This window comes from Hoplias malabaricus, chromosome 10, assembly GCF_029633855.1.
Source record: "Hoplias malabaricus isolate fHopMal1 chromosome 10, fHopMal1.hap1, whole genome shotgun sequence".
Classification (NCBI taxonomy): Eukaryota; Metazoa; Chordata; class Actinopteri; order Characiformes; family Erythrinidae; genus Hoplias; species Hoplias malabaricus.
The window spans coordinates 30310113-30336944 of NC_089809.1; the positions used below are offsets into that span (position 1 = coordinate 30310113).

At 40.7% G+C, this 26832-nt stretch overlaps 1 protein-coding gene across 3 annotated transcripts in view; it reads left to right on the forward strand.

Annotated features, from left to right (window-relative positions):
• rbms3 (RNA binding motif, single stranded interacting protein) overlaps positions 1-26832 on the forward strand; it is a 205356-nt gene that overhangs the window by 63260 nt on the left and 115264 nt on the right. For all 3 annotated transcript variants that reach the window (XM_066682766.1, XM_066682767.1, XM_066682765.1), the window contains exon 2: positions 15857-16014. In XM_066682766.1, coding sequence (XP_066538863.1) covers positions 15884-16014 — 131 coding nt within the window. In that variant the 5' untranslated portion in view covers positions 15857-15883. The remainder of the gene's footprint in view (positions 1-15856; positions 16015-26832) is intronic.

Consider the following 26832-nt stretch of genomic DNA (forward strand, 5'->3'; position numbering starts at 1 on the left):
TTTTGTGTATTTCCATATATTTTATGCTTCAATACTGTGTATTTTCTGCAGGTATTCAGTGTATTATTTTAATAATTCTGAGTCATATCGATATCACTAAAACCTGAGGTTGCATTTAGGTCAGCGATGCACTCCCCTAGTAATGGATGATATTAAATAAGCCTGTTTTGTTCAGTCAGAAAATGCCTGCCCTTTAGTAGAGCTTACCCAAATTTGTACAGATGTACAGCACGGTCTGATTGGTACTCTGACATCAGTCAATTTTCTCACCACACATTAGCAATTAGCAGTGGGAAGGAGAAGCTTGAATTTAATTATGCCGTGCTCTGCTCTAATTATGTGTTTTGCTCTGTATTTTGATAGGGATACTAATCACTTCGTTTCCTGTGTTTATTCAAAGGTGTCCTGGCTTTGCACGCAAGAGGAGATTTTGTGTTGTTCCTCCATGGCCGATATCTTGGAGATCTTTTATCGTGTTTTCATAGCACGCTTGCGTTGAACATATAAAACAAATACATAAATGCAAAGTAAATGTAAAAATATGTAAAAGGTAGTGGTTGTACATAGACCCCAGACGGTCAGCATCTGAACTCCCATCACACAGTTAGAGGAACATGGCCTGAGGATCCTAAGAGCCACTTTGAATAGTTAGTAGTAGTGATAACTATCCTCTTGTCAATGATTACAGTCCACAACATGTGTGCAGCCTTGTTGTCAATTCTATCCTGTCCCCCAAGGTTAGACAGTCTTTAAGATTCTTTGCTTGTTGTTTTTTCACTGCATTTTACAGGGTAATTAGGCTTTGGTGACATTTTACTTTAAGAATCCCCTAAAGATTTTCCACGAATGCTCAACAAAACATTAACACACCCTACAACACCGAGTAATGCTTGGGCTTTGAGTAGAATTCAGGGTTGGAGTTAGAATAGAACTGGATTAGAATCAGTGTATTTGATATAGTGTTAGGTTTAATTGGGTTTTTTTTAAGTGTTGTTTAAAACAACATCTGCAAAGGATCTGCAGTGGACTTGAATAAATTTCCCTTTTGTGTTGAACACACATTGGGATGTAACTTGTTATTTTAACAAGCTAATAATGCAAATAGTGGCTTTCAAAGAAAAGAATCTGCATTTATTTCTGACCTTTTTAAACTTGTGGATCTGTTTATTATTCTTTTAAATTTAATGGTTTGATTAAATGGTACTCTATTGGTGGAATGTTCCTTAACCATCTCCATGTGTTTGACTCAGTCCTCTGAGTGTCTGAATGATGGCTGAGTGTGTGGGCAGTCCTCCCAGCTCTCTGCATCACACACTAAAACAGCACTCAGCAGGGGAGGGCAGTGTGTCAAGAAAATAATATCAGATATTTTTGTGATTATATCATGATGTTTCATTTTTCTGAGATTTGATCTATTGGAACAGACACCACCAGACAAAACAGCAGTGCTGCTATTTGTCAGATAAACTCAGCACAGTTTTTGTTTTATTCAACATTTCACATACTGTACTTTACTGTTTCCAATTTAACACCACACAGTCGTTCTTGGTTTTCCCACCATTGGGATCGTCTGACAGTACCACAGCCTAGATATCGGGACTATTTGGGAGGGCTGCCCTTTTTAATGAAACATAAATAAATAAAATAAAAGGTTTCCTCATAAAAAGCTGATACTGATGTGTTTTATCACAGTGACCACATCACGTCACCAAACGTGTCTCCCCCAAACTTGAGCATTTGGTACAAGCCTCAGTGTTCGTTAAAGTGTTACTCCCAGGTGTCTGCTGCATTACTGCTTCATGTTTCAGGAGTGAAAATATTACTCACTTTCCCCTCTGTCTTTCATTCATTCTTTCAGCGCCCCTCCGCATATGATAAAAAGGCAAGGTGGGGGAAATGGATAGTTCTAACCTTTCACGGTAATTCGATACGTCCATTAAATCAATCGCCACCCAATAAATTCTGTTCCTGAGAAGTGCACTTAATATGCTTGCTTTGTTTAAAATATGGACACGTATTTAGCAGGGTGATGAAAAGTTAGCTATGGAAAGTGGCTGATTGATTACAGGCCCTCAGTGTTGTATTTGTTGGGTGTAATGGGCTCTGCATGTACCGCATGTCCTTTCCCATCTCAAGCTGAGCTGTGTAATCTGCTGCCGCTATTCTAACACACAGAGAGTGACATTGAAACCTGAACATGTGTGTGGAGGTCAGGGTTCTGTCTGTTTGAATGAGTGCAAAGGTGAGAGGCTGTGGCTGGTCCTTGCCATATAGATCAGCATTTGCAGACACAAACGCATACATATATTTCAGTGACATGATATGACAGCGCTTGATGGCGCGTGACTAATGGACTGGAAAGCTGATGACTCAATGCGGTGAGAAGGACAAGCACAGGCGGTGTGCTAGCAACACTTCATCATGTGTGCATGCTGAAGGGTGCGGTGTAGATCGAATTCAAGGGTACCACCTGAGCGCACTGCAATGGTTTGTGAGTATGGTGTACGAGTATTATTCAGATTACAGTTAACAGTCCAACACTCCCAAGTGTATCTTTGGCCACATGTTTCTGCAAAATCACTGGGCCGTCACTTAATGTGTCTTAAATGTCAGTGTCGATAAATCCATAACGTAAAAAGGCTGAGGGTTTAAGTTTTACGACTTCTGCAGCTGGTTTCAAACTGCTCCACTGAATCTCGCAATGGGCCACCAGTGGCTTCAGACCTATACGACTTTACTTGTGCCTGTCTCCATCAAATTGAATTAATATGAGGCTGTGATGCAGATCCACCCAAAAACGCCATGTGATGACAATTAACTTGATCCTCAGTCAGCATCAAAAATATATATATATATTTATATGTATAAAAAAGAAGTATAGAGAAATTCCCTGGATTGGATCTGTCTGGAATTCTTGGAAAGCTGGCTGTAAAAGTGAGCCTGAAGGAGGAATTTTAATAAAGTCAGAAAGTAAACTCTCCTTGGGCTAAATGAATTGTATATGACCCTAGATTTCAAAAGAAAGGGGAATAAATTAAGCCTCGCTAACTCTGTCTTCACTGATTTCCCAGAGATTTAGAATAATAATCATGTCCTTGCAAGACCATAGAGTCATTAACTCACAACTGTATTTTGATTTTGTATTCATTAGTATTACAAATCGTGCATTTTATTAAAAGATAATGTAATCAGGAACACACGTAAAAAAAAATCCCTTCCAGAGGAAAGGCTGCTACTCTCCAAAGTAAAAGTGATAGCTCTCCGGGCACGGCCGTAATGAATTTGATAAACTAAGGAGGAGTCATAACCCTGTAGCTCATTGTCCCGGGCAGATACAGAGACATTTCTAATTGATTGATAAGGCCCTTCCTTGTCCTTCTCTTTGTTGCCGGGGCAACAGTGGTCTGTGGAGTGCTGGTGCCCGTGAGGACTCGGCTGGTGCTGTGGTCAGAGGAAGCTTCATATTCTGATGTTAATTTCAGCCGGAAGATTGGGAGCAGAGAGATCGAGAGAGGGAGAGAGAGGAGGAGAGAGGCGAGCACCACCGGACTGTTTCTCATAACAATGCAGGAAGAAGTCATTCTCGGATTAAAATGGACTGCTGCAGATTTGCTAGCTTTCCATCTCCCGTTCATATGTAAATGAGGAAGACACTGATTGTTTCCTCACATTTGAATATGAGGTTCTTGCCCCCGAGGGGGTGGATATTTGGGGGGGGGGGGTATCACAGAACGAGAGATATCTACATATGGAAATATTCGAAGGTTTCGGCTACCGCAGAAATTAACTCTGCCTTCACGCTAACCTCTTGATGGTTTTAATTCCCTGCCGACTTGGTGGGAAGTTCCTGGAGGAATTCACATTACAGCTTTAAAAGAGCTTAAACATTCCTACTTTCTATACGTGCCAGCCCAGTAAAACCGTGACCTCTGCGACAAAGGAGGTGGGCTTACATGTTGAATGTATTTAAGTGCTATTTGCATATGTATGTATATTCTTAATAACAGTTATCCATTGATTATTCATGCCTTGGGAATACATTGTGGGGTGTTGAGGGGGGGTAATTCCAGTGTCGCATAACCGTTGTGAAGTCACAGATGTGAATGAGTCAGTGTGGAATGAGGCGCAGATTGTCATTTATTGTGTGGGAGGGGTGAATTTGATAGCACAGAGAGTGTGAATGTGTGCTAGACAAACACATCTTTCTCTATATCCCTCCCTCCCTCTCTCTTTCTTCCCGCTGCCGTGAGAGAGTCTGGAGTGGAGGATGTTAGTCCTGTTTGGGCGAATGTTTGTGTAACTTGTTTATGACATTAAAGGAGCGTGGGCCTGACGCTAACGAGCTGGAGTGTGGTTTGAGCCTCTGGAACTGCGTGCTCCACCGAAATTAAAGCCAGTCTGTTTGTCCCAGCATTCCTGCTGAGATTGAAAGAGGGAGAGAAAGAGCAAGAGAAAGAGAGAAAGAGCAAGTGGAGGAGGGCAGACCTCTACTCAGGTGCTCTCACAGTATGAGTGTGTGTGTGTGGTCTAATGCACTGCGTAAGTCCTTCCAAAGGTCAGAAAGTGAAAGGCTGGGTGGGAGGCAGCTTTTGATACAACCGGCATTCTCCCATACGCAAAAAAAAAATAATAATAAATCTGCCCACGCTTAATAATGCCCACCCGCCCAGCGCTAATTAGTAATGCTTCATTAACATACACTACCAGAGAAAAGAAACTCTAACGCTAACCTAGCTACAACTATCCCACCTCCAGACACTGAGGAAAAATGTAAGATAATAGCTACATATTACACACTGCCGTTTTTGTGATCCATTTTATATAATGTATTTATTTTCTTCTGGGCCTGTTCATTTGCAATTGATCCATCGTGCCCCATCCACAGACACATTCCTTCAGAGCAACTGTTATGCTTGGTTAAACTTTCAGAACGTTGGCAAAACTCCTATTCACTCTAATGAGAAGCTGGAGCACACAGCTCAGGTTTAGTCAAATTACCTTTATTTGGAGTGTTATTAATTTCACATCACTCTGTATTCTTGCGGAAGGCCATGCTGTAGTACAGAACAAGTGCTTGTGATGTAGCCTAACTAGTGTCAGTATGATTACACATTCATTGTTGTTTCCAGCTTGTTTCAGTTAGCTGCCAAAACATAATCCAGCTCAGTAAGCAACATTTTGAACTGGAAACTCAGCCAGATGTATTTAATATCGAATCAGGTGAATGGTTATATAAGCTAATAAAAGTAGCCTCACATAAATGCTCTGAAAGACTCTGTAAAGCATGGAAAGGTCACCTGCCCAACTGTAGCCAACATGGCTCTTAATGTACTTTTAAGGACAATTTTTTTCACCTATTAATTTAGTGTTGGAATTGTAAAATGTGCTCCAAACCAATTGAAAGGGGCACGGTAGTCTGCCACAGTACACAACTAGTATCTAAAGCCATAGATCATACCATCAGTAGATTGCATACTGAAGTATACTTTAGGCCACTTGTTATTCAATGAGAAATATGAAAAAAAAAACTTTTGAGTGCATTTCAACATTACTTCAGGGTTCTGGAGCTCCTACCAAGCCATAAACTGTGAAATAAAACAACCCAATGGGTTTTTTGTGGTCTGCCTAAGTCAGTAAACACGGGACAAACCAAACCATTCTAATATAGTGTTGCTTCTTGTGTAGAGGGCAGAGACTTCAGACAGCCTGGACTCAATATCCCGCCTCTTAGTCTACGTCTCTCCAGTCATAGGGGGCTTCTACACTCAGGTGAGAGTCCAGAAATTAGGTCAGATTTTGAAAAACAAACACAACGAATACTGAGAGACAAGTGATTAAATATTGCAAATGTGAGAATGGAGAAGAAAGAGAACTATAACAACATAAATGGCTTCTGCTCCTCACTCCGGGGCTCTCGCACTGAACTGAGCTGTGGCTCGTTTTTATTTAAAGGAACAGGCGCTGACACGGGTCGCTCTGAACTAGGCTGTTTAGACAGGGTCTGATTGTGGCTGTGTTGTTGGATACCTGTGCTGTTTTGTCCAAATCACATCACTTACATTTCATTAAGGAGAACAGGTTTAACGTGTGGAAAAGGGTTTAAAAGAATCATTAAATAAATCCTAGAGCAACAGTAGCTCAACCTATGAGAGCGATTGAAAAATGAAAGATAGCAGTCTCTCTTGACTTTCTGGTGAAGTAATGTTAAAACTGCAGCTTTGTACAGCTAAAAAAACTATTCCCTACAGTGGATACTGCCTGCTGCTCGTCATAACGCAAAAAGCAAGTGGGGAATTTTTTTTCCTTTTTCATTTTCTTGGATTTTCTGCTCTTTTCAGTCTGCCATTATGAATCAGAGGCCATGTTCAAGCAACTCGTTGTTTTTCTTGCATGACTCGGGAAGACACACAGGTTGGTGATTAGAATGTAGGAAAATTAATTTATTATTCAATGCCTTTTTACCATTGTTTACTAAACAAACTGCTTTGTTGTTATTGACAGGGACTTCCTATGTTATTTGGCCTCTGCTGTTAGACCAATGCCTGTTTTTCACATTTTCCTGCTACACCTGATACTGAAACCTGATGTTTACAAGATCTGTTCAAAGATGTGGACCATAATGCAGGAGAATATTGACTATAGGCCTTAATGGCCACTCCCAGCAGCTTTGCTACCGACGCTGTGCAGCCATTAACCAGGGGCTAATGGGCTCATGTGTGCAGTAATGGATCATTGGGTCAGACAGTGTCGTGCGTATAAATGGACTGAATGCAGGCTCTGATGTGTGTGTTCCGCACAGTCTGGTCTTTGGGATTTCCTCAAGCCTCCAGGCTACTGTTGTCCGGAAGGAAGGGATCTCAGCCCTGCTCCCAAAATAGACAGCATTCTTTCCCCTGCCCCAGGAAGCCCGCGGGTAGAGTGGAACAGTGGGGAGCACAGCTGCCTCTGTCCCTACTGTCTCCAGCAGTCTCCAGTGTGCACTGTCCATCAGTGACCTCTGGAAAAAGCCTGAGAGTGTACGTGTGTGTGTGTGTGGGGGGGGGGGTTATTTCCAAGTAAAGTCCTGAAACTTTGTAGGAAAATGAAAGTAAAGCACAGCTAATATGCAGTATTTACCCATCGTTCATGTAATTGCTGCAAACCTTCTGACAGATACAGTACACCACAGGAAGCACTGGGGGTGCTATGGCTCCTGCTCTTTGCAGCATTATAAGAAGAAATAGCTTGTTGCACAAACAAAGCTTTGAATGATGTTGGCAGCAAAGGGGAGAGTAAGTATTATTCATTCATTATCTGTAACCATTTATCCAGTTCAGGGTCTACCCAGAATCATTGCGGGAACACACCCTGGAGGGGGCGCCAGTCCTTCACAGGGCTTACACACACATTCACATCTATGGACACTTTTAAGTCAGCAATCCCCCTATCAAAGTGTGTTTTTGGACTGTGGGAGGAAACCGGAGCACCTGGAGGAAACCCACACGGACACGGGGAAAACACTCCTCACACACCACCCGGAGCGGGACTCAAACCCACAACCTCCAGGTCCCTGGAGCTGTGTACCTGCTGCGCGAAAGTAAGTCTTAGAGTCATATTAAGTTAGTTTAACAGTTAATCCAGTAATAAGCAATAGGTTAATGGAGCACTGATATAATCATCAGCTGTAGTTCTACCGCACAAGATGAAGATGTTTCAGAATGACACCTCAGGTGACGAAGAAGAGATAAAACGGCGGAAACAGAAATTGTTTCTACATTGTACACTATGAGCTCTCTTAAAAATCTGCTCTCTCTTTCTCTCTCTCTCTTTCCTTTTTTCTTTCTTTCTTTCTTTCTTTCTTTCTTTCTATCTCTCTCTCTGTCTTTGTCCTTTTACCCTTCTCCTTTTTCCATCTTTCCTTGTCTGTCTGTATGAATCTTCAAATATTTCCTATCCCTCTTTGCTCTTTATTGCTTACTTAAATGTCTGTCTTTCTCTTGCTTTCTTTAATATTTTCCATGTTTCTCTTCTTTTTCATAGCCTTTTTCCATTCCCCATCTCTACTTTTACTCACCTTGAGTCCTTATTGCCATTCCTCTCTTATTTTTAACGTTGTTTGCCAACAAACTCATCACCCTTTTTTCTTATTCTAAACCTTTGTCTTAAATTTTAGTTCAGTTCAGTAAGCTTCTCTTTATCCACCTGACATTCTTTCAATTCTCAGCATTTTCAGTCTTTCTTTCTATCTGTTTTCTTTGTCTTTCTTTTCATTCCTTTCTCGTTTCCATTTATCTGTCTCTCTTACTTCTACTTCTGTTTGCCACCTTCTTTCCTTGTGTCTTTCTCCCAGTACCTCTCTCTGTTACTGTTTCCCTATCTTTAGCTCTTTTTTCTTGCTCTCTCTCTCTCTCTCTCTCTCTCTCTCTCTCTCTCTCTCTCCTCTCCTCTCTCTTAGTAATAAAGGAAAGGATGCAGGCGGAGGGACAGTAGGAGTGGGAGAGGGAGGGATAGAGAAGCGGCCATTGGAAACCCATTTGAGAGTGCTCTCCAGGAACTACTAATTGTTTGGTGACTGGAGGACTCTTTAGGGAAATGAGGGGCTATCTGAGTGTGCGAAGAGGAGATAATGCGTGCGCCCATCATTCACTCTTAAATAGAGACAGACGCAGGGCAGCGGAGCAGGCGACCGAAGCTGAGGACAGGGGGAGGGAGAGAGGGAGAGGTATAGTCATCCTCAGAGGAGGAGAGGGGGGAGTGGAGGGGAGGAGAGTGTTTGTAGTAGCCTGGCTGAGAGAGAGAGAGGGAGGGAACAGGAGGAGGAGGATTGGGTTGATTTAAACAGCCCGAGGATGAGGGGGGAGGAGGAGTGGAACACAGAGGTGGGGAGGAACACACGTGGGTCTGAAGGAGAGGAAGAGTATCAGTTACAAAGAGCCATCATCATTTTCTCAGTGAGATGTAAATGCAGCTAATGCCTTAATTACTGTTTAAACAATAACTAATCCTTCTTTTACCATCTAAAAAACAAAAAACATTGCAGTTCCTTCACTTCTAGTGTCAGTCCAGACAAATGCAGCAATGCAAATGGGTATAGACTCAGTATGGGCGGTAAATACAATTCAACATTTGTACAGTGAGTTCTTATTGGATTAACCATGTCCAACCCTCTTCTAGAGCTCTGTGTTTTACCATCAATACCTGGCTCGTTCTGTTCAGTTAGCTCAGATCATGAGGCTTGTCCCTGTTAAATGCTTCGTTTGAGCTAATCGTAATCATTTAAAGGGACCATAGCTTGTGGTATATACAAAGATGCCATAGTTGTTGCATCAGTTTTCATCAGTTTGGTTGAAGCAAACCCAAAAAAAAGCATGTAAGTAAAAAAGGCAAGAAAAAAACATTTGTTGAGATTTGTTATTAATTTTTAAAAATCAGCAGAACTTCTAACTCGTGCAACACGGAGAAATGATACTTTATTTGAGCTTGAGTTGGGTCTGATTGGGGATCAGGAGCTACGACGACATCAGCATAAGGTCAGTCAGTTTGCACTCTTCATGCCTGTAATGTCTTTATTGCATGCAAAGAAATTTTTCGCAATTAATCATAGACCAATTAATCATCAGTTTACATTTTATCTTTTATGTCTGATTGTCAAGTAATGGATGCTAACACACCCATGACCCATGACCATTACTGCTGTGTATCAAGGAGGAGAAGAACAACACATGTTGCCGTGGTCACAGAATAGAACAACAACTCATAAGAAGACTAGGCCTTCGTTTTATTTTGAATGTATTACTGTGTGCTTATCTTTGACTGGGGGATATTTCTTAGCCCTCATCTCAAAAAGGCTAATAAATAAATAATAAATAACATCACGTTCGGGTCAAAGTCTTGTATCTCATTTGTCATAAGTTTGACATAATTTAAAAAATACCAGCTGCCCTTTATGTTGTGTCAGAATGTCCTGATAAATGGCACAGCAGTAGAGGTCCAGACGTACTTGGAGTAAATATTTGCTGCTTTAACTTTCATTAAAACTAAACAATGCTTTTTCCTTCTCGTGTAAAGTCTCCATATGGTGATGCAAGGTTTTGTTCTGACAGTGATCAGATGTAGTGTTTAACCTCTCCAGCTCTGGCACTTTTTTAAAGCATACAGTATACTCCTATTTTACTGTAAAATGCTATTGCGCAACGAGTGCTCCCACACAGGGCCATTTCCCAGGAACAATGAGCCATTTTCTTGCACTTTAGTAATAAATAAGCCATTTTCTTGTACTTTAGTATCTAGTGCTTAACGCGTACAGTAGTTAGTGTTCAGTGAAACAGACAATGCTAAAACCTACAGAAACTCTGAACTTAACGTTTGCAGAAATGCAGTGCTTCGGCAAATAAACACACATCCTGCTCAGATAAATACTTTGGTTGACTGGTTTAAGACCTGGGCACAGTGCTGTACGTGTGTGTAAGTGAGAGAGTGTGTGTGTGTGCACATGTGAGCCTTATGTCAACCCGTCGTAGTGGTAGCGTACTCTTCCCCTCTGTCACTAATCCTGGCCTGTGTGCTGGGGGGGGAGCATTGAGCGCTTTTGACGTTTCAAAGGCTTCCCCCATCACGCCTCCTGACATATTACACACGCCGATGTGCTATCGCCGGGACCCTGACAGCTGCACAAATTGGCTGAAAGAGGTTTCCTAGGCGAGCTCTTTGATCAGACCCTCTTTTGCTCTCTCTTTCTTTCCTTCCCTCCATCCCGCCGTCACGTAGAGGAGGCCGGGCCCTGGCCTGCTGTGTAAAATGAGGCCGGTTGAGTCCGATAAGACTCCACACTCACAAGGTTTTTTTTTTTTTTTCTCAGCTGTGAAATCAGGTGCATGTGGTAGCGGGGAGTGTGTGTGCACATTCTCACTCGTCTCTGGCACGTCAGTCATGTCTGTCTCTATAGTTCCGGACATGTGGTACTCATGAATTCCACCTGAATTACATACACCTGAGATTTACACAAGAGCTACTTGTAAGAAGAGGGGGAGGACTGAAATACCAAGTGGTGGATAATAACAGTTAGGATATTTAAATAGTGTTATTTAAATTTATTGTTTATCAAGGTGTGTTTTTTTTTCCCTGGATCATTTATGGCTCTCCAAATGTGGGATAATGGGAACCTTGCTTTGAAGTTCTTCTGGGTCCACAAATGACACAAACCATAAAGTGTGAACAGTACAGTGATACACAGATTTTGAATGGCATACAGTGTGCACTTGAAACTGGCCACATGAGCTGACTACATTTTACTGCTGCTGTAGCCGTGCAGGTTGAACTAGTACATTTAACACCACCCCCCGCCCCCGCCCCCTCCAATAATGAAACAAGTAGAATGCATCCAAACCTAACCATTAGCAAAGGGCAGCATTTTACAGCACAAAAACAACTCTTTTCATGACAAGACAAAAGCAGAAACATTTTACATAAAAGACTTTTTTTAAACTACCTGTTCATCCATTCTTTCATAAAGGCATCCCCCACATTATTTTTAAAACCTGTTTATTCTCTGAGGCATTTGGGACATTTTAAAGACTATTTATTTAGTCTTCTATTTTCCCTTCAGACGATTATTTGATTTTTTTTTTTTTTTGGTGGTTATTCTCTTGAGCGGCACAGTGGTGCAGCAGGTAGTGTCACAGGCACGTTTCCAGGGGCCTGGAGGTTGTGGGTTCAAGTCCCGCTCTGGGTGACTGTCTGTATGGAGTTGGTGTGTTCTCCCCGTGTCTTTATGGGTTTCCTCCGGGTGCTCAGGTTTCCTCCCACAGTCCAAAAAAAACACACGTTGCAGGTGGATTGGCGACTTGAAAGTGTCCGTAGGTATGAGTGTGTGAGTGAATGTGTGTGTGTCTGTGTTGCCCTGTGAAGGACTGGCGTCCCCTCCAGGGTGTATTCCCGCCTTGCGCCCAATGATTCCAGGATTCCATGTGAATATGCCTTTGTTTAATAGAAACATTCTTAAGGACGGGCATCCCCTTTCTTCACGATTCCAAGATCTTATCAGACTTTCATTTTACATCCTCACTGCTGTGTGTTTGTCCTGTATTTCATGTCTCTCCTCAGGTATAAGCCTCTGTGTGTGTTATATTCGTGAGAGCTCAATGCTTTCATTCATGGCTGTAGCCTGAGGCGCAGTAGTGTGGGAATAACGTTGATGCAGAGCGTGCCAGTCTTTCTTTGTGATAGGGCTGTCTGTCTCAGGCTGTGGTAATTGTAGGCTGTGGGGAAGTACAGGTAATAGATTAATATCAGGCTAGACTTGCCAGTGTGCAGCGCTGTGACAGCCAATGATTATCGCAAACAAAGACAGAGGCTTCATCTCTCTCTCTCTCTCTCTCTCTCTCTCTCTCTCTCTCTCTCTCTCTCACTCTCTCACACACATACACACACATGAACACACACTGGTTTATATACTCTCTGAGGACTGCCTTTTGTCTGCAAAATCTGCAAAATTGTAACTTTATAGTAGAAGGAAAACTTCAATGAATGTCAGACTGTAGTTCTTCTGTTGCTCTGCATACTTTGTTTGCATACTTTTATTAATTTCAGGAACACACTATTGCAGCAAATTTGCGGCCAAATTTAATCATTCATTCATTCATTATCTGTAACCGCTTATCCAGTTCAGGGTCACGGTGGGTCCAGAGCCTACCTGGAATCATTGGGCACAAGGCGGGAATACACCCTGGAGGGGGCGCCAGTCCTTCACAGGGCAACACAGACACACACACATTCACTCACACCTACGGACACTTTTGAGTCACCAATCCACCTACCAACATGTGTTTTTGGACTGTGGGAGGAAACCGGAGCACCCGGAGAAAACCCACGCGGACACGGGGAGAACACACCAACTCCTCACACACAGTCACCCGGAGCGGGAATCGAACTCCAGGCCCCTGGAGCTGTGTGACTGCGACACTACCTGCTGCGCCACCGTGCTGCCAAATTTAATCAAATTAAATAAAAATAAAAAAATTAATTAAAAAAATTTGTAATCAACGTAAAAAGTAAGTATAAGATTCCAACATTGTATAAAATATCGTAGCATAGAAATCTACCACACCAAAAAGTGCAGAAAATGCCATGTGTGCATATAAACTGCAAATGTAAACTTTTATATTAAAAATACCCTTAAAACTTCCCAGTAAATAAGAAAATATATACGCAATAGTTGCTGTGCTGAGTCAGTGTTGTCAGTCTGCCTGGGTTAGAGCTTACATTAACCATTGAACTCTCCTTGTGGCCTTTTTGACATTCTTCGTATTCAGCTGGGTGCTTCTGCTCGAGGTGGTGAAACAGATTAGTTGTGATTCCCCCTTCTGTTGTTACAGGCTTCTTTCATATCTTACAATTATCATGGCTTATTGTACATCTGATATATATTGTACATTCACACAACTGAGCAACTCAGAGGAATTCAGAAGCCAGTTTCACCACACCTCACTGTTTCGTGTTACTGCATGGAGTCATTACATAAACAAGACAGATTATTACTATTATCACGTTATTGATCTTTTTTTATTGTTAAAAAATTATAGCAATATTATTGCGAATGAAACAATACGGCACAGCCCTAATTTACTCTGTTCCTCTTCAATGGTAGGGACCTGCGTTAAACCATCAGAGCAGGTGTTATTTGGGAGGTGGTGTGTAAGTGCGTGTGAAAGGAGGCTAAAACTATGCAGCTATTGTAAAATTAGATATTGGAGCATATCTGTAAGAATGGCATTCAATCACAAGAACAATAGCGTGGCCAGATACTGATGTTGGATGATTAGTTCTGGATCACAAGAGCCATTCCAACTCATCCCAAAGGATTTGATTGGAACTTCATCACTCCAGAGAACAGGCTCACTGTTCTACAGCCCAGTGCTGAGGAGCATGATACTCCTGTAGCCCATGCCTGCATGGCATTGACCATATGAACGTAATCTTTTGTGCAGCTGCTCCAGAGCATCCCATTTCATTTCATATATTCCTTTGGAGATTATACAAGCTGTGTGTGCACAACTGAACACCTCTGTCCATGATGGGTGCAACTGAGCGTAGCTGAATTTACTCATTTTAAGAACTGCCTAAAATGTTTGAACAAATTTTAAAGGGGGCATGTTATAGCCCTTTTCCACAAGTTTTTTCCAGCAGTTTCAGTGATTGTTCCTTTAAATGAGAATGAGCCACAGATCAGTTAATCATGAGGGCCCAGGAATGAGGAGTGAGGTTAATACCATATTTTCAGACTTAGTCAGACCACTGGATTGTTCTGCTTCACAGTTTGTGGTTTTGTGTACACTCAGCATCCCCAAAATAATGTTCTAATGCACTGAAAACATTCTTGTCATATGTCTCCTTTAAAGCAAGACGTGTTTTGTTACCGTCGGTTACATATTTTCTCTGGGTTTGATACACAGCCAGGGAAGCAATTCCACCATGAAAATACATCAGTAGACACGCACACACATACATACGTTAATGACACTCTCTAGATGTACACCAGCTGGACAGAATGAAGCTCAATAGCCTCTAGCTCTGGTATATTATCATAAGGAAATAAGATTCTCTAAAAGGCATGCATCCTCAATGACGTCCATTCAAACTAGCAATTTACTCAGATTTAAATGACATAGCATGAAATTTCGTATTTAACATCTACTCTTCTTTTATGTTACAGCAATGCCTTACTCAGGAGTCTGTCTTTCAAAGCACATGGGCATGGAATGGAGCATCGCTGCTTTGTTACTGCTTTATACATCACAGCAGTAGAGTTACGAACGCTTCTCTGCACGTATTCTCTCGTGTTTATTCTGTTGAGACACAAATTTAGTAGCATTTGAAGTTTGTCCAAATGTCAGAATGTCATTTTCCATAAAGGGTTTTTCTTCCTGTGCCTCTTGTGCTGTGATGCTGATGCTACTGATGTGAATGGGTGGATTTATATATAGCAGGAGGTTCAAATATAGCAGTTTGATTTATTTACACTGTATCTCAATGGAACGTTCTCACACACACGTTCGGCATTCTCTCTCTCTCTCTCTCTCTCTCTCTCTCTCTCTCTCTCTCTCACACACACTCACACACACACACACACACACACACACACACACATACATACTCAAGTAAACAATGTTCTTACTCACTCTTGTAGTACAGATTCTGCCAGAGCAATGTTGCTCTAAGTGGCTTTGGAGAGACTTGTGATGTGTGTGTATATAAAAAAGGTAAATTCAGTGATAATTTTCAATCACGGCACAATTTATTTAATGTAAATAAGGTTTAAAGGTATGAAAAATGTCAAGTCATCTAAATATAAATGTATTATCCCTCTGACAGCCAAAACACACACACACACACACAAAGGTGGCAGAAGGCATAATCAGCTGTAGGTTTAAAAAAAAAATTTCTGAAAGACATTTGCCAAACAATTGGATTTTTCATTGAATAATTTGATTAAGAATGAAGTGTTTTTTTGGCTGCATCTTCTGTGTCCGATAATAATCAGACGCTGAGAAATGAGCTCAGAATATTTTGACTTTTTTCTTTAAATGTTCTGACATTATTCTCCAAACATTATGACTTAATTTCTCAAAATATTATGACTTCGCTCTCAGAAGTTTCTGACCTCAATATTGAAGCCATCATAGCTGTTTTTTCCTGATACAATTTGGAATTTTCATTTTTGGGACAAAAATGTCAGAATATTTTTGGGACCCCGGTTGAAAAAAGCTGATGTAGCGCGTTGCTGATGTCTTTTTTTTGTATTGAATTTTTACGGATTAGAAAATGTTTTAACCGACATTTATTTTGTCTCTCCCCCAACCCTGCCTCTTCTCTTCTACAGCAGTCATATGCCCCACCCCCTCCTCCCATGGCTCCGCCCAGTCCCAGCACCAACAGCAGCAGCCACAGTGCAGCGGAGCAACTCAGCAAAACCAACCTGTACATCCGAGGCCTGCCGCCTGGCACTACAGACCAGGACCTCATCAAACTCTGCCAACCGTGAGTCTCTCTCTCTCTCCTCTCTCTCTCTCTCTCTCTCTCTCTCTACCCCTCTCGCCTGTCATCTTCTCTGTCCCCTTTCTGCCCTCCAGGTACTCTGTGCCCATTTACAGTTACAAAGACAAACACACATACACACTCTCTTACAGACAAACACACATACACACACACACACACACACACGCACACACATACACATATGCTTTCTGTTTCAATCCAAGCAGAGCAGAGAAAAGCTCATGGATGAGCGAAAATTCCAAGAATATCTTGGCCCATATAAGGCAGTGAAGGGTCAGCCTCATTAGTCTTGAGAGATAAGTCGTTGTGAAACTGTGTATGGAGACCAGAGGGCAGCTTGCATAATCTGTTCTTATAATGAATCATACAGATATATTTGTGTGTGTGTGTGTGTGTGTGTGTGTGTGTGTAAAGCGGGGGGTAAGTGGCCTGTAAAGCCAAGACACTTTGTCCAGCATTACACGACCCTGAGTGTATTTCTCAACATCACATATTCCCAGAGTGAAGGGGGCCAAAGCTGGGCCTAGAGTGGGGTGAATGTGAGATCGCTTGTGACAGAGAAATTCCAGCAGAATTCTGTCATTATTTGATTAATATGTTTTGGCTTTGAGCGTAGCCAGCGTTACAGCTGAAGGACAGCATTAATTTCGCTCTTGAGTCACAAACGTCCTGTGAGAGCCGTAATTTGGCTAGAATTTAGCCTAAAAAATGTGCTTGAAATCTTGAGCATATTAGATGTGCCTTACTCCTCGCAAAGTGAGTTCACTGAAACAAGAAAGTGCAGCTGAATTTACCTGTTATGCACATTAGCCATAACCCTGCTAATTTCATCTGCTCTCCTGAGCTCTGTTGCCCAGCCTGGCCACCCCTTCTCTCCAAGGTCTTAGTCTGCTGTGGTCTGGGTTTGCCCCAGGCCTGGAGCAGGATTGGAATAAAATATTCATGGCAATAAAAGTTTCATTAGGTGCGGCCGGCGTGCCAAACGGGCAGTAACATTTTGGAAAGGTCAAAGGGGTTTGCCTCAGGGTTCTCTTCCTCCATGGCTCAGCGAAAAAGTCTCCAAAACGCCACTTTTCTTTTCCCATAACCCCACAGAGATCTTTGGACACCAAGCACCAGGCTCTATTGTAAAGCTCTAAACTGTGTCCTCTAGCATGCTCACACACACACACACACACATTTACAGATAGTCCAGTGACACCCAGTGTCCTCTAGTGGCTTCTTCTTGGTGGCAAAGAAGGCCGTGTGAAGTGCTGTTGTCAGGCTGACATTTTGGAGATCTTCTTTTGTGATTCCCCTTGGATGTAGAGAGCTACAAAAGGTCCAGAATCTAAAGGAGAAATCTCAGTGTCCTCAGCACTTTTCTATCTCATTATAAATCAAGAGCTGGCAGCACACAGCCAATATGTATTTAAAAGTGAACTGAAATAGAAAGCTTAACATCTAAATAAAATTTTATATTAATAATAAAGTAGAGAAAATAAAGTTACATTAGTAAAATCTTTCTGAAAAGTAGGTCTCAGTCAGAAATACTAGTATCAAATGGTCAGTGTCATTTTCAGATGTGCTACAACAGTACTGTTTGTTAGTAATTCCTTATGGTTATTTAAATTTTTCTTGGAAGGAATTAATTGAAATGAATTTCTGCTTTGGACAAGCTCCTCTCCATTCTGCAGGATTTAAAGAATTTTATGTATCTTTATACACACACACACACACACACACACACAGACACAGACACACACACACAGAGAGCTCTGGTTCTGTCTTCCACCACACTTAATCCTTCCATTTATCTTATAAAAATTTGTTAAAACTGGAACACCGAGGTGTTTACTGCAAGCTGCTCGGCAGTGTTTGTTTTATCCACTAAAGCTTGTGTGCCCGATGCTAAACCTCTCTGAAATTTTACTCAGCAAATGGAGAGATTCTAATTCAGGATTTTATTTATTAAAACACCACAGAGATATTTAAATAAACAGAAAAAGAACAGTTTAATTGCAGCAAATTTTGTGATTAATTAGTTTTTGTATATATTTTTATTTTATTATTATAATTTGTTTTTCTAATTTTCGATTAACAGCCCTAGTTAAAACACTAAACTTTATTGTGGCAGTTTCTTATATGAACCTTCAGTTGTGCTGTAGGTATTTTCTTGAAGCTCCCATCTTTGTGGAGAGTTAGTTTTATAGCAGGAGGTGTACAGCCCATTGTTCCTTAGCAGCTCAACACAGTCACAACATTTCACACACACTGAGCCACCTGTGTCCAATTTTTTATATCAGAGTTACTTGACAAAAAACAAATTGATTATATTGATTGAAAATATCGCAGTCAAAGTTTTTCTGCCAAAAGAATGAGCTGAGGGCTCAGCAGAAAGTGGTTACATGTGTGTAGTTCTTGATTCAGGCTTTTTCTCAAATTACATTTGTGTATTTTAAAATTCCCAGTATATTTCAGCACCGACTTCTCATTTTTAAAGCATTAAGTGTTGTTATAGTTATGTAGACTTTTTGCTGATTGGCCAAGTGAAAGCGCTGAACTGTTCATATTAGTTTGACACAATAGTTGTTTGAATTTCTGTGCAAAAGATAGACTACCACCATAGCCCCACCGTGAAATCACATCAGTGTGACTGCAACTGCAAATACTGAGTTTATTTTTTCAAGTTTCCTTACAGCTTGATGGCCCACTAAAAGCTTTAAAGGACTATAATGGGCTTAAAGAGATAAATACTCACCGCTGTTACAGATACCGGTGCACTTTATAAGTAATTCATATGGAACTATAATTTGAATCTAGACTTCAGCTGAATGACAGTCTCTTTTAGAGAGCATTGTTAGCAATTATCATGTGCTGCTGGGAAGTATTTATGTTTCTCATTTCTTCTTCTTTACATTTAAATTAGCTGGACTTCCATTCAGTAATGGAAATAACAACTAATAGAGGTGTGTGTGTGTGTGTGTGTGTGTGCGTGCGTGCTTTGGGGGTTGACACTTTGTTACTTGAAAACAGAAAAGATTCAAAGAGTAATGTTTTAATAGCTGCTATAGTGGCTAATTCAGGCCCTTTTTTATCCTTAAGACCGTGTAGAACTCTGTGTTGAACAAGGCTCAGTTATTCAGGCTGCTCCAGTCAGCCTTCAGTTCAAAGCATAAAATCTAAACTACACTCAGAAATAAGGTCATTCATAAAGGAGGGTTTGCCTTTAAGTGCTCTGATATTGAAATGAGCCATTTTAGGAGTCTGTGCACACCTCTTCCTCGAGAGTTAATATGAGACTAAATTGATCAAACAACACTGTGGTTCTTTTAAAATGTAACTTGGGCAACATGTGATTCAAAGTTTCGTTGGCACATTTAATCAGATATTTTCCCCTTTACTGTAAATTCGATGATTATGTAGAGCACTTGTATTCTAATGTAGTTTCTCAAACATGTTTCTAGCTAACACAGAACTTCTGAGTTGAATGTAAACCACCTTGTGCAGAGGGACACTGGCCAAAAGTAAAAACATAACCACTTTTACGTCTGTGTTAAGTACACCTAATAAAGCCCTACAGCAGAGGTGCAGATGTCTTCTCTACTTTCAATATTAGAGTTTTACTGCTATGAGACCAAGTATGATATTCAAGCTTTTTAATGGTGGTAAATGATTTAACTGTTAAAATTACAGTTAAAATTAGTTTAATATTTTTGCTGAAATTTCTGAATCTGTAAAAGCTTTTCTGTGACTTCAATTTTGCTCAAATAAATACAAGTTCATAGTTTTATTCATAGAGTGACTAAAGTGAGTTACACGATTACTAACTAAGTTACATTTCTCTATAGACCAGAGGCTTGGTTAGTAGGCAGGATTGTTTGATTCCACAGGGATGTCCTCTGGTTATATCAGGTGTTTGCCTACAAACCATTGCAGTGAGAGAGCACTGATGTAGAGTACCTGATCTGACTAGTTTGCAGTTGGACTGTATCCTAAGTAAGGAGTCTTTCTTTCATATTTTACGCTAATGCACTTTAGTGACCTTGGGGCAGTGCACTAAAGCAGCTTTTCTGTGGTAGGTGAAGATTGGAGTGTTTAATATCCTATAGCTGATTGAAATTGGTGTCCAAGTAGTGGTAGATTCTCCGGTTTCCTCCCACAGCCCCAAAACACATATTGATAGGTGGATTGGCTACTTAAAAGTGTCCATAGATGTGAGTGAATGTGTGAGTGTGTGGTGTCCTGAGATGGACTGGTGCCCCCCTCCATAGTGTGTTCCCGGGTAGGCTCCAGACCCAGCTTCATAAGCGGTTACAGACAATGAATGAATGATTACAATTGAAACCAAACTAGTAAATGGTTAATAGGAACGTTTTCTCAGATTATTCTGTAGGATATGTGTTTGCTTGAACCTTACATGGTGAATATGCAGTTTTCTTATTTAATTTAGCCTTTCCACTCTTACACTGAGAGTAGCATTAATCTACCACTGTAAAAAAGAGAAAGCCCTAAATTTATTTTCCTTCAGTTTATGGCTCAGTAATTTCTCTCCTGAATTATAGAGTTTTTGCTTTGCATCATGAATCTGACATTTTCCACAAACGCATGAATGAATCTGAGTTGTTTATGACCTGAGTTATCGGCTAAGTGCTCAGATTCTGTATCCTATTATTGAGGCGTCCTTTAGATTGGCAAAGTGGTTACAGATAATGAATGAATGAATATATATTCATTCATTATCTGTAACCCTTATCCAGTTCAGGGTCGCAGTGGGTCCAGAGCCTACCTGGAATCATTGGGCGCAAGGCAGGAATACACCCTGGAGGGGGCGCCAGTCCTTCACAGGGCAACACACACACACACACATTCACTCACACACACGGACACTTTTGAGTCGCCAATCCACCTGCAACGTGTGTTTTTGGACTGTGGGAGGAAACCGGAGCACCCGGAGGAAACCCATGCGGACACGGGGAGAACACACCAACTCCTCACAGACAGTCACCCGGAGCAGGAATCGAACCCACAACCTCCAGGCCCCTGGAGCTGTGTGACTGCGGCATTACCTGCTGCGATGATATAATGAATAGATAAAATGTTGTTTTTGATCATTTATGTTGGAAATGTCTCCAAAATCAGAAGACGGGTAACTACATAACCGAAAGTGCTACATAACTAAACAACTCGAGTTACGAATGAGTTTCTGTGGTAATTCACACAGTAAATAGAAACTTAGACATGTTAAGCTTCAGCGTGAACAAATATCCGTTTTTTTCACTCAGATATACTGTTCCACCTTAAAAGACGCCGATCGTCTGAATGTGAACAACCAGACAGTACTGCATTTCCCCACAATGGTAGACGTTCCCTTTAAGGGCATTCCTTTACTTGCTGCAAAAAATAAAAAGCGAGCAGAGGTCAGGTTTTGGGAGCATTACTGAGTTACTAAGACAAACAACCCTGAAAACATGCCACCGCCACATCATAAAAGGTCTGAATATGAATTATGAATTTTTAATATGAGCCTTGGGTGAACATGTGCTTCTCATCACGTTTGTGTTTTCTCATTATACAGCTAGAGTCGTGTGTGTGTGTGTGTTTGAGAAAGGAAAGATGGAGAGACTGAGAGAAATAGCCATGTTTTATCGCACATTCAGAAGCCTTTGCTTTTCCTCTCTGTGACTGTATGTCATATTGAATTAACCCTTAGACATAGCACTATTTCTGATTTCACATGTCAAACAATGTTGTTCTGGAGACCCTCATTACGGGTTTGATTCTAATCTAACACAGTGCAGCGCTAGAGCAGTCACTGGCTAATTGTGTTCAGTGGTTTTATGTCAGTAACTGCTGCTGCTTGCCGTTTGCCTTCAGCAAACTGCCAACCACACTCACTAACTCTCCACACTATAGAATTAATGCTTGTGTTTGTGGAGCTGAGAGATATTACTGATCTAATATTGTGGCCAGGGCTGATAATGATAAAGGCTAAATATATTTACATATAATTATAACATTTTTATTTTACACTTCAGTTTTTTGTCTAAACCTAACTTTGCTGGATCTAAGTTTCTGAAAAATTCATTCTTTTGTCCTTGAGCTTCTTTTTCTTATTTCAGTAATGAGCAATAAATGGCAGAATGATCACGGTTGTAAAAAAAATAACCGCTTTTTAATAAGCAGCTCATGCAGGGACACCCAGTGCTGTACTGTCATCTTTTTGGCTGCTGTTAAAGCAGCAGGTGGATTCTTATGTTGTTTCTCACTGAGCTGAGAGTGTGCATGAGTCTTCATTAAGAAACAGTAGAACTGGTTGGAGGGGGATGTACTTTTTCCATAAATTCTTGGAGAAGCTAAGTCACCAGAATGAATAAACCCCTAGACATTCTTAAACCATGATTCAGAGTGATTTACCTTTAGGATACTGTGCCTGCTTAACATGATATCTTCAATGATGTCTTATGTAATATAAAGCCTATATCTATATTGCAGGGGGTGGAGCCTACAATATTTTGCAGTTGTGCTGTATTTGTACACTGTCAGAAAAATTGTCACTGTGTTGGTAACTTCACTGTGGTTAAAATATTCTGTACATTTTGTTAGGGAAGGTAATTTGACCTTTTTCTATTATAAATGGAGATTCTAAACGTATAATGAAAGGTTACAAATATTCACCTCTCCTTCTGAAGAAGAGAATGTAATGAACAAAACTGGACATTAAAACCACTGTTGCTCCTTTTAAAGGTACATTTACTCTGTGTATCTTTAGTGGCCCATAATGTAGCTCTAACGTACCTTTTTTTTCTGAACCTCTTCATTTTATAAATTTTTATCAGATCTCTTTATAAAATAGAGCTTTTGTATAATTGCATGTAATTATTATGTAAACGAGAGATTTATTATTTCTTTGTTATTTTATCCTTGATGTTTTGTGTGTGTGTGTGTGTGTGTGTTGAAAGAGATTTTATACATGTTCCATCAAATTGCTTTAAAGTCTAAATATAAACACCTTATTCAAAAATACAGCTAGCTTTTAGAATTGGATTGTGATGTATGACACTTCCTTTGAACTTGAAATAAAGGACATAATCTCTCTCTCTCTCTCTCTCTCTCTCTTTCTCCTTTTTCTCTCTCTATTTCTCTCTCTCTTTCTCCTCTTTCTCTCTCTCTTTTTCTCTCTCTCTCGCTCTTGCTCTCTGTGTCTCTCTCCCTCTCTCTCTCTCTCTCTCTCTCTCTCTCTCTCTCTCTCTCAGCTTGATTGACTAACTGACTGACTGGAGGAATTTCCCTCATGTGCTTTGCTGCCATAGCCTGACCAGGGGTTGGGGGGTGTTCTCACATGCGGACTTCAGAAATACATGGCTACATCATTCACCGAGGCTTCTAAGGAATGGGAGTTGTTGTTGCTGCTAGTGCCATGGCCAGTGACAAGGCAGAATTTTCACTGGACAAGTCTGCTCTTGTTTGTAGACTTAGGATTGGCAAAGTCATGTCACATTTCACTAATGTGATAACAGATAGGATTTTACCGTCATTGTTTATCAGGTTGTGAGTATTTATGTGCTATCGCTGCACTATTTTTAATGATCCATAATTGCTCTTAGACATCAGTGTTGTTCATTACCCTTTTGATATTGTTGAAAGGTGACGGTAATGGGCTTCTTTTGAAAGAGGCTTGGAATTTTGGAAGCAGACTCACTAACGGACATAAAATCACTGTATATCACTAAATTTTATTCTCAGCCTGTGCTTTTTAACAGACAAAGTTTTGCTTATCAGATAAATAATTTTGAAGACCATTAGACACTTCTGTTTTAATCATTTAACCTTTGTTTTATTGGTCAAAACATGAAGAAGAAAAACAAAGGTGTAAAACAGGATGTTTGCATGGTCCTAGGTTTTCAGCACCTAAGAATGTTTGGGGAATGACTTTCCACTCTTGAAACGCTTTTTAGCTGCACCCCTATAACTACATAATGAAGCTTCAATTCAAAGGTGCCTGGAGGGATCACAGGAATTGATTCAAGGCAGCTTCTGTGCTGGGGTTATTTTTGACTCAAGTGCAGAACCTCCCTGCCATTCTAAACCTGACCTGAAAGTGATGATTGCCACTCTGCTCGCAGGTAGCCGCTCTATGAGAGAGAAAAAGAGAAAGAGGTTGAAGTGGCCTTAGTTGAAATCACCTTCACACTGGCCTTCTGCTCAACACAAGTACAGTCTTCTGCCTCCTGGGCCAGAGCAAAGAGAAGAGTCATATTTCGTACTATTGAGGAATAATCATTTATGAAGACCATCACAAGCACAAGCACAAGACAAATCCAAAGAATATGGTGCCCTGTGCATAGCTGTCCATCTGTGAACACTTGCAATGTCAGAAATCCCCCTCAGAGAGAACGAATGCACAAACATCAGACATATGCTCATCTGTGCGCACAAATGATGAGCGCAGCGTCAGACAAGACAGCTGCATTGGTAGCCAATTAGGAGATACCACACACACACCTGGATGCGAGTTGAAAGACATGGGAGGATGTCGGTTCACATCTCGCGGCACGAGACATCAAACAGCCCGGCACCCGCGGCTGGCAGCATTCTAGGAGACATAAACACACAGATCAGAGTGTGTGAGAGCCCTTTGAGAGCTATCATTAGCACTTCACACGTCAGCTGAGAGCGCCGCACAAAAAAACACAATTTTGGTCTTGGTGATGCACAGAACCAACTGGGATTTGTTCCTAGCTTGGTCTGTCATAACATGTTGGGTTCAGGCATGTCATATTCTTCTTAAAGCATGTGAAAATTTGAAAATATTTACCAGGTTTCTGCCTATCCAGCTCAAGCTGGTTAAGCTGCTGAGACCTAATTGTTGAAGGCTAGTTGATTAACCCGGTCAAGCTAGTCAAGTTAGTTACATTCGTTTCATCTTCAATAACCACTTCATTCTGTTTGGGATGTACCCAGATTTCTTGGGGGCACAGACACAAGGAGAACACATGACAGAACTCTCCACAGACAGTGACCTGAGGCAGGGATTGAACCCACAACCCCAGGGCCCTAGAGCATTTAGGCAGAGATACTTCAGTTTTTGTTGACTAAACTAGTTAAGATTGTTATGCTTTTTGATCAGCTTTTATCACTTCTTGTGCAACTTGACTAGCTTGGCCAAAACCTTACTGCCTTACTGAGGCTTTTGAATAGGCCCAGCTGCAGGTGTTCCCAGTCAGTACTCTGGTGAGGTACTCCTAGGGTGACCAGACGTCCTCTTTTACCCAGACATGTCCTCTTTTTTAGACGTAAAAAAATGTCCGAGCGGAATTTCACAAACGTTTGTTTTTCTAGAGCTTACACAGAACTTCAAGAAGCATTTCATTCACAAACTAGCCCCGCACTCCCCTACTCTGATTGGTTCGCTTGAGTGAGAAGGGGGAGTGGTGAAGTAGCCTAAAATCTTCTGATTGGACGGTCTGACTGTAGAGCTACCGTTATTGGTCGATAACCTTCTCTGTAAACATTTAATTGGTCAGTCTGCACGTAGTCGTCGTCCACCCCCCATTGGTTTGAGAGCGGAACCGTTAAATGAAAACTTATTTTATGCTGTATATTGGGTTTGTATCTCATTCAACTGGGCGTCTAGCTGAGACTCTTCTTTAACCTATCAGCTATTACTGCCCTGTAAAAAGGGCTGTGTTTGTTTATTCTAATACTCTAATATTTATAGCTATTTAAGCAGGTATTTGAATAAGGTAATAATCTTCATCCTGTGATTTTATACTAATATTGTATTTCACTAATTAAATTACATAGACCCGACCTGCGGAGCCACTTGCCAGGTACACACTCAGAATGTTGTCACTGGGGTGGTAACCGCAAGGGTACATGTTTCGTATAGGTAGTCAGGGAACATCCAATGAAATACAAATAGAGATTTTTATTTATTTATACATTACTTTTCAATTGTTTTTCTATTTAAAAAATAGATTTGAAATTAAAATCTTAAAAATACATGCCTGTCCTTCTAGAAAAAGAAAAAAAAAAGAATTAATATTAAGTAGTTTATATCCAAACAGTTGGGCTTTAAAACCACTGCTGTACCTTGGAAAGTGTAGGAGTGCTCTCTGATGCTACCTGTTCTCAGATAAGGTCTGCTTTCTTTAAGTAGTATTTTTTTAATCTTTTTTGTTTTTGTATTTTTTGTAAAAATGGGCCGTTTGAGTACCATGTAAATCTGGATATTGGAACAGCAAACATGAATAAATTGTCTCTTTAACAACCAAGCAGAGCACAAACAAACATCATTTCCAGTTTGAGAATGACTCGGGGTGACGCTGAATCTGTTGGTATACTGTGTCATCCACATCTTCATTAATAAATAATCTAGTGTTCTCACTGTCAAATATATTAATAATTCAGTAATCTACAAATGATCTTGATGATCAGTAAGTGATCAGACCTTTTTTTCAAAGGCTCAACAATAAATATAAATGTAATAACCTTTCTTTCAGTGCTATTTTTAATATTTTCTAAATTATTTCATTTTTAAAAAAGGTAAAACACAAACATTTTGAATTTTTTACATTTTAAACATTTAATTATTATATACACTTTTACATTTGTATTTATATAAAATGTTAAACAAAACTTTTAATTTCCATTTTTAAATACCGTTTGGGGCGGTTTGGTGGCAAACAGGTTGTTTCACTGACACACAGCCCCAGGGGCTTGGATTGTGGGTTCAGTCCCTGCCTCAGATCACTGTCTGTGTGGAGTTTGGTGTGTTTCCTCCCGCAGTCGAAAAACACATGGTGCTGGGTGGAAAAA